General features: G+C 39.5%; 1 protein-coding gene across 2 annotated transcripts in view; it reads right to left on the bottom strand.

Moving 5' to 3' along the window:
• Nucleotides 1–9,409, bottom strand: part of LOC104122419 (amyloid beta precursor protein binding family B member 1 interacting protein) — a 62,353-nt gene that overhangs the window by 30,022 nt on the left and 22,922 nt on the right. For both annotated transcript variants that reach the window (XM_035890157.1, XM_009634540.2), the window contains exons 7-8: nt 8,845–8,966; nt 502–576 (exon numbers count right to left, since the gene is read on the bottom strand). In XM_035890157.1, the coding sequence (XP_035746050.1) occupies nt 502–576; nt 8,845–8,966 (197 nt within the window). The remainder of the gene's footprint in view (nt 1–501; nt 577–8,844; nt 8,967–9,409) is intronic.

The following is a 9,409-nucleotide window of genomic DNA, read 5'->3' as shown; positions in this document are numbered from 1 at the left end:
CAGCAGGAGAGGCAAGCGTTGGGACAGACTTACTGGAAAAGTGCAAAGGTTCTTCTGTTGTAGTACAGCTAATAATTTGAGGTAGTGAGAAGTACATCTACTTCTAACCCAAAAGATAGTTTTTTGCTGCGGATCAACCTTACTAACCATATAAAGTCACAAGGGCTGGCCTAAGGGTGTGGCACAACTCCTTCTGTTATTCATGTTTGTATAACATTGCTTTTATTGTTACCATGGTATTGCTTTTCATAAAAACACTAAGTAAAAACATTTCATGACATTGGGGTCTATAACAACACTGTTTCATTTCTCTGATAGGGGATACAATCTGCATTTTTTAATAATATATTAAACCTTAGACACAAAGACGCCAACCACCACAGAACTTCCTGTTGTTACACATTTGACCGCAAAGAACTAAACGCTGTTGTTGCAGAGTAGATGCAGATGGTGGCAGAGTTTTGGTGACATTTGCATCATCAACCTAGAAAGTTGGCTTACCTCCACTAAAGCCTCTTTGTTTTTATCATTCATTTCTTTGCTTTCATTCTTCCCTTTGTTTGCCAGGTAGAAATTCTGATTAAGACACAAAAGAAATTGATGTTCATTATAAAGACAGCAATAAAAGTAACTAGATCACTACAAACCCATTCAATAGTTACTCAGTCTTTCGATTTCATATTGAGTACCCAAGCCAGCAGATACAAGAGGCAGACTCTCATGTACTCTTCTTACAGAAAACTTTAATCACAGCTGCCTGCTTATGAGTTTTAATTCTTTATTTTGAATATCATTCAAAAATAACAAAAAACTAAGTTTGCCTATGTATATACAGCCTCCTAAAATTTTAAAAACACTGGCTTATGTTTTTGGCTGTTTTTCTGGATCAATGGGTTTGATTTTATCATTCCAATTTTCACTGCTTCCTGTATTACTACAGCAATAGAGAACATAGCATTTTATTGCATGCTGATATACGATGAGTATAATGCAGTATCAAAAGGCTAGAAAGCATTTTTCCTAACAACCCAATTTGGTAATTTGCATGCTTCATATCTGGCACTCTGGATATAAATCAGCTCTTAATTTTTAATAAAAGTGCTTATATGCTGAAGCCTTTATCTGAAGTTACTACTTTCTACTTGTAAACCCCTGCTTATGCTCTGCAAAGTATTTTCATGCAATGAAGAAGGTATTCAAAAATCTAGAAGAAATTAGAAGAAATTATCACCATGATACCTGGCACATGTGCTCCAGCCTACTGAAACAAAAGCCTAAGCTTTGAAATGACCCTCTGCTTCTGTGACAGAGGGCTGGGAAGCTGCAGCCGTCCTCAGTGGACCCAGTACCTGCCTGCCCTTGCAAACAAGGAAGCACAGCACCTCATATACCCAGTTACCAGTAAAAATAAATTCACCCATTGTTAAACAGCAAAACCAATTTTACATCCATCTGCATTGTATAGATGGACAAACGGACAGCACTCAAACATATGTGCAAACTCAGGCAGTGGGAAGGTAGCTCAGGAGCATGCCAGGACTTGTGTACTGGAGCACGTGCAGTGGCTTTGCTCAACAGCAAGCACGGCCAGATAGCAGAGCCCGGCTTTCTGCAGGCAGTAAGGCAGCTGGGCACAAAGGGTGCAGGTAGATGAAGGAGCTATGCCACCCATCAAGTAGCATTTAGATCCAAGGCCTTGAGGCCAGAATGATAACACTCCAATTTCTTGTGTTTTGTCTTTTTCTAAACAAAAGTATGTGTAGAAGAGGAACTTGGGCTTGGAAAATACCTGATGCATGGGACAGTCTTACTGATTTCCCTGGAATTGGTCAAAAAGCTAAGTTTGCAGAACAAAGGGCATAAGACAAACACCACTGTCTAGAAAATAAACAAAATTGTAAAAACCTGAGAAATTTTGAAAGCTATCTACTTAAAAATTACTCCTGATTCTGTAATTCTTCAGCAATTCTGTAGGAAGAAAACTAGAAGTTTATCTCACTTTTCATCTCTCTCCATTTTTTCATGTCTCAAGACTATGAGAATGCAGCAATGTATTTACATGCCTAGGAGTCCACAACGACTAAACTGCAACACAAATGCAAACATTACCAAAAGACAAATGAGAAGTGTGTAGATGAAGGAACATGTTATTGCTACAGTATAAGAGACAAACAAATAAGCATCAAACCTGCCCTGCCAGTGTGCCATGTTTACAGCAACGAGGTTTATCTGAAGTGAAACCCTGCTCTTCCACACAACCACATCTTCTTTTTCAAGCAGTGCTGCGAACAGCTGTCTGCCAGAACACAAGCCTCACAGCAGACCATTTTTGGAAGGGCACCAGGAGAGGAAGGGGAAGAGGTGTGGATGATCTCAAAACCAGTTCTTTAAAAACTGTTTTCTTAGAAGTTCACATTAAATCAGACAGGGGATATCAGAAATACAGCCACCTGCAATTTGGCCTATGCTGATGCCATGTCTGTGGTATGAACATAAGAAAAGAAACTTGAACAGTCAATACAATAGACATTTATGCTAGGAAATACAGCAGCGTTCTTTTCTAGGATATGCAGCAGCACTGAGCTGGCTCTAGACTGCCTGGGCACATTTTTAGTCCATGGATGGAGGTAAGCAAACACTAAGGACCACAGCTCTGTGACTACGTCTGAAGACAGTATTCATGGCAGAAAAAACCCAAACCATCTCAAAACAAAACCCGCTTAGAAGTATGTTCTCAGTATAACCCATACAGCGATGCCTGCCTAGGCAGTCCAAAACCATAGGTCTGACTGAGTGACAATGCCCCACTCATCCCACTGGAAAAAAAGATACTGTTCTGAGCGGCTGCAGCCAAGTCCTCTGTACACGTGCAACAGCTCTTCTTGACAGGGAGCACTACCACAGCACTGCTGGCTTGATGTTGGCATAGCCACTTTTATATTGATGAAAGTATGAAGAGAAACCTCAGAGGGCACTGTTAGGCTGGATTGGACCTTCAGACTTTGGGATAGATTTGGAAAAATGGAGAGACATGCCAGCTTTAAGCCTGCTTCTTCTATAGATCATTATAAAGACATAGTACAACCCCTAAAATACACAATGAAGATTTATCAAGATAAGTACACCTTATCAGTGGCTCAACAAGGCTTGGCTCATCGGCTTTACTACCGGTGGGGAGAGCATTCATCTGGCTCAGTCAGCCTTCAGTGCACTGATAATAAGAAAACAAAGCTCCTCTGATTACAGCTGATTCACATTCAAGCATCTGGCATTTATTTAGCAGAAACACAGACCACCCTGTACTGACATAATCAATGGTAAAGAGAGAAAGTTTGTAATGATATCCATGCTGGATCTCTAACAACGCAGCTTTTTCATTAGGGAAACAGGGCTCTGCCACCTAAACCAACGTTACACAGATGTACACTGTCATCTTTCACCTGTCAACACACATTTCATTTATTATTGATTACCTCCTTTATGTCTCCCCTGAAATCTGGAAGTACGTCGTACTTACTATTTGTCAGTGGCTAAAAACCTGGGGAGCAGACTGTACACTGTACTTGTTCTACCACTGTGTGGTCTCCTATTTTTGATCAGAAGCAGTCATCCTATAGGAGGCAAACCACATGTGTCCACAAGAGGTCATTCCAAGTCCAGTAGTCAAAGGTCATCATAAAAGGCAAGCTCTTTCCTGTCTGAGGACACCACTGGGAAACGCATGTTTGGTTTGGGATGTCAAGTCATTAATGGGACAAGATGTGGCTACAGGGCAGCTCTCTGCATATGTCTACAGATTTGAGAATTAACTATTGTTTACATTCAAAAGACAATGTCTTTCTTTTGATAGAGAGCTGAGCTTACTTAAGACAGATTCATCCTCTTGGGCTGACAACATAAGAAAGCAACATAAAGGGTTATTTTAACAAACAAAACAAAGTATGCTGGCACACTTTGTCATTGGGTTTACTTTCTTTGCACTGTTTGGGTTATTTGCTGCAGAGATGAGCAGTCAAATACTTTTGCTGAATTACTCCCTGTGCCTACACACCCCAGACCAGCTGAAGCTGACACAAAGCCAGTTGCTCTCCCAAGCCATGCTGCCTGACTCAGGCTAATGCAAAGCTACAGTGGCAGTTTTGACATGTACTGCTAGCCAGGTATGACATCCTTAAGAGACACAGACACCTTATGCCAGCATTTACCCCTGTGCTTATGCAGGACAGTGACAAAACTAGCTGATGACCCATCTATGGCTTTACATTAGCGGGAAATTCCATATGCACAATGAAAATCTTGTAAAGATTTTATAGCCAGCTTCCATTATTTTTTTGCTTTGTACTGTAAAGTACCAGTAGTCTATGCATACAATTGGTTCCACTTACGGGTACAGCCATCTCCTTTTGTGTGGAAACACAGGTAAAAAAAATCAGGCTGTATCTCTCTCCACTGTATAACCCTCAAACAGTGGAAAGACAGAAGGTGTTTTCAATAGTTTCAAAGAACATCTCTGGTGGCATGTAAGCAAACCAAGCTTGGATCATGGTAGAACCAGTAGCCTTAACTACTGCACTGCCAAAATCTCTGATTGGTGTTCTATGTCTTTATATTAGTAAAAAAGATTTTCCTAAGTGAAACAGCACATCTCTCACACCTTTCATCTTTTTTTCATACACAGCCCCATCCAAGCTGGAATGCAGCAGCTACTTGGCAGTACATAGCAAAAAATACACGTTCAAGGCAGCATCCTCCTCATGCTTCCCCTTCCACTCAGGCTGTATTTTTACTTTCGAGCTATTGAAACTGTTTTTCCAGAAGATCTGCAAGGTCTGCAACAGCACAGATCAGACAGCATGCAGCAGACAAGGCAGCTGCTCCATACTCATGACTATCTTCTTTGTGCGATGAGCTGCCTGTTTACACTCATCCAAACTGCCCAGAATGAGGCAAGAACTGGCCAGCTCACATCCCGTTTCAGCCCATTGCAACTGCATACTGAATGCAGCATGGTCTGTGCAGAAAATGTGAAACAGAACACGATCATATCTGCAACCCATATAATCATGGGTCCCCTAAAAAATGCATATTAAAAATATTAGAAGATACCTATAATTGTGCTGAAGATCACAAATGTAAATAAACAAATGAAGCTAAAGGCAAAGCTCTTTTGAAGCCCCCCAAATTGATTTTCAACTCTGGTTACTTGATTTTATAATGTTTGAAGAAATCACTACAGCTCACTTTTCATGCCTTGAGGATGATGGACTTCATCATCAAAGAGGGGGGAACATGGAACAAATGAAAGACGTACATAAGCTAGGATACAGCTAACAGCAAAGCATTTAATAGGCTGATTAAAAGCCATCTGCAAAACGGTGCAAATGTGTAAAGACTGTGTCACAGTTCCAAGGCAGAAACATATTCATTGAACTAGCATCTTCACCTTGAAACTATACCATGGTCTAAGATACACTAATAGAGAAATTAAGATTACTATACAGTGGGAGTATAGTGAAAAACACTTCCCTTTTCTCACTTTTATTTCCTTGTGCATTTGCCAGCACACCCAATAATCAGGTTCCCACCCTTCTAGGTCTCCTTCACTGAGTAACAGTGAAGACAAAAGAAAAACCTTGACACATGAAGGTGGCCAAAATGGTGAAAAACAAAAGTATCACCTGGTAGATACTAGCCCAGTTTCACTGACTTAAAAATAAATATTCAAGCGTGAAACTCACTATAGCTGTCCTGTTATAAAAGACATTACAAATTCTTACTCCACCTCCTTCTCACACTGTTCAGTACTCTTGCTTTTCAGCAGAAATAAAATGCCAGTTCAGTGTATGGGTTCTCCATTGGAGGGTATAGCTCTTGCTTTTGGCTTACATATGAGGAAGCAGAAGCACAAAGTGCTCACTGTACAGATTTTCATTAATTTTAATAAATATTGTCCAAAAATAATAAAAACCAAAAAATCCCACGTGCATGTGGTGTCACCTGCACCATTTTAATTTATTCTGTCTGCTTGTATCAGCAAAAGAGAAACACAGGAAATCAAAATCCATGTAAGAAAAAATCAAATATAGTGTTCTAAGAGCATGACTAGCATTTACAGCCAGGAGTTTAGACTCAGCTGCCCCTTACAAATAACCCTGTTTAAATGAAGAAAAAGCATTTCCCTCAATTTTCTTTTTTTAGAGTCTCTTTTAGCTGAGAAGTATTCTTTGAGCCTTTTGAAAAGATGTGTTGAGACCTGACAACCTTTCCTTTAAAGACAAGCACAGCATCACTCAACCACATGATAAAGTATCACCTTTCTATGTTACAAAGGTTTTCTTTATTTGCACATGTACCAATATGTATTTTTGTTTCACTCTTTAGTCATAGACTTGTGATGCTCCATCTCTGTAGATGAGTCACTGATGCCATTCATAGAACAGTCTTTTACTGTGGGTTCCCTGCAGGGTAAATTGTATCATGGTGAGGAAAGGGCGGAAGCGTGCCTGTTTGTGAAAAGGGGGACAGCTGAGGATTTTGCAGATGCTTTTTCTAAAATGTATTCCAAATAGTTTAAAAAGCTGTTTTCAGAAACAAAGCTGCAGAAAAATATTAGAGAGTATAGCATGACAAGAAAGACAATCTTCAAAAAAAGACACTGGCATTAGCTGAGCCAATGTTGCCAATACAGATATAGAGGATAAATCCTGCATTAAAAAAACTCAGTTCCTCCTTAGAAAAGGAAACATGTTTAATTAATTGTTGTTTAATCTATATCAGGTATATAACTAGTTCACAGAAAGAAATAGTGAATAGTGGCACAGGTCATAGACCTTCTGCAGAGGTCCACTTGTTTTAGCAACGCATCTGGACATCTTTATAATAAGATTTTTTTAAAGCATTTAATTGCATCAAACCTCTGTAATGAAAATTTTGTATCACTAATTTGTCCAAGAATAAATTGTAGGCTCCTGGCCACCTTTGGAATTTGCCTCTTTTTCCAGAAAAATATCTGCAAGTTACAAAACTGTGAGATCTTCACAGACAACCTCTGACAGAATGAGCACTAAATAAGACCAACAAGGAATCCAGCTGCTGCTGCATTACCACCACTGGCTGTATCAAAAAAAAAAAAAAAAGCATTCTGCAATTTCTGTACTCACAAAACAAGTTTATGAGGCAACCTTGACTGAGCTAGGAGAAGGAAGCTGAATATACTGAGAATACAGTATCAGAGTACTGGATTTCAGTTTCCCATTGGTTACATCATAATTTCTGTAAGTAGTTAGGCAATCATATACTCTGCCCTGCACCAACTCAGCTTTTCTGCTTGGTTTACCTTTTCAGGGACTCACTCCAGTTCACATATTTTACCATGTTTCATTATCTAGTGTGAGCTCTGTCTGTGCAATACCGATTATTTTCTGCCAAAAAGACAAACCACGAATATGACTGTACTATTCTGCCTGTCTCACAATGTTTGAACTTATTAAGCCTGACAGATGGTTAGACTTTATTACTGACAAAATATTTCAATAGCCTGATAGCCACAACTGATCCAGTTTCCTTAGGCTGTTCATTTTAGAGCTTGTCACAGAGGGGCTGAAGCTCAAGGACTGTAGACATGTCCAGATCAAGCTCAGCATGTCCTGAGAGGGGAGGACAGAACTACACTCTTATTCTGGTTTTGGTTTAGGTCATGTTTATTTCTAAAGTTCATTGCAATCAAAATGCCCAGAATCTTCATCAAAAATTTATGTCCTATGGGAAAATAACACTACTAGTGTACAAATCAAATGTACAATCAAAACTGCTGCTAGGTATGTTTATGTGTATCAGAAAGTATGACATCTTGAGCCATCACGTATATTTTACTTCCAAACTTGGCTTTGCTGTTTCTTATTAAAAATCAGTATCAATCCACGTACACTGCAGGGTAAGTTTTCTTTCCCTGACTGTGGGTACTTGTTCTGTCAATGAAGGAAACTTCTCTCTGCAGGTTTTATTTGAAACACTGGCTCATTATAAAAACCCCAAAACTTCCTAATGAGCAGCTTGGTGACATTTGCTGCCAAATTATGTATTTGACTCATTTTTTCGGCAATGCTGAATTGCTCATTTTTCTCTTGCTGCCCTCAGGAACAAACCAGATGCTCAATGAGCTAACAGACCACTGACAAGGGGAAAAGATCTAGTGCCCCAGCATCCATCAACTGTATGTTCTAGGGTGTTTGTAAATACAGTTTTGACCATATATCACAAGAAATAAATAATTTGTGTATACGCCTATCCTGAATAATTGGATGCAATTCAGCGTGCAGACCCTCTTTTTTACAAAGTTAGAATGCACAAGTTACTGTTCACCCAATTCTTCTCCCCTGTCTAAATGAAACCCAGATAAACTTTATGTAGTACTCAGCATACTCTTTATGAAGTTTCATGTACAACTGGCAAAAACTGGACCTTCAAGGAAATGTTGATTTTCATCAGTAGAAATAGTAGAGAAACTGTAGTAATTACAAAGGCCAGGTTTTTACAGCTCTGCCGTCTCACCCCAGTTCTGAGAGCTATGCCTAAGCAACAGCTTGTAGCATTGGAGAACTACATGCTTAATTTTTTACCACTGCAGACGTGACTTTAAAATATCATCAGAAAAGAACAGAAAGCACTAATTTTCAAATCCTTGCATTCAACATTCTGGGTTTTTTTTTTTTTTGTGTTGAAAGTACAAATTTTGCTTTCTCTAATTCCAAACTGACAGCTGAAAGCAAATTAATAATGCAATAGGCAGCATACAAACTAAGGGACATAGTTTTAGACTCTTACCCAAATACCATGTTAGCTTACCTGGGGATTTTTAAATAAGTCATATTTTTCACTTTTCTCCAAAAAAAGAAGCTTGTTCTCAGTGTCTCGAGTCCAGTCTGATAACACTTCAACAACATTTTCATGGTCTTCAAAAAACCTTTCTGGAGAGACAGAAAAGGTAATGTAAGACACTCAAACTCTCTCTCCCCTCTCCTGAGGCTGCAGAAGTTCCCGTGTAAGAATGTAATCCTTATCTGACGTTTGCTCAGAGCTGGACAGCCCAGCACTCTTTTCCACTGCACAGAAGGCAGCAAAACAACATGAAACTAGTGTTATGTGGAAGGGCAGATCATCTGTAGAAGATGCCTTATGTAGCTCTGGCATGCTCCTGCATTCCTCCTGCATCTCTGTGCTGTTGCCTGAAGACTGCAAAGGCTGGAAACAGTGACCCACTAGGAGTCACACCCATGTCTCTCAATAGCTTTCTGCTTCTGTTTGCTTTCGTTCGCTTTTGGTTTTTCAGGTTTGCAGTATGACTGGAGAGGCTATATAGTCACTTTGGCTACTGAATTGAAAAAAAATAGTAAAAATGTATTTCCGTGTC

This window comes from Egretta garzetta, unplaced genomic scaffold (assembly GCF_000687185.1).
Source record: "Egretta garzetta isolate BGI_Z169 unplaced genomic scaffold, ASM68718v1 scaffold142, whole genome shotgun sequence".
NCBI lineage: Eukaryota > Metazoa > Chordata > Aves > Pelecaniformes > Ardeidae > Egretta > Egretta garzetta.
This window is presented reverse-complemented; position numbering and strand designations above follow the sequence as displayed.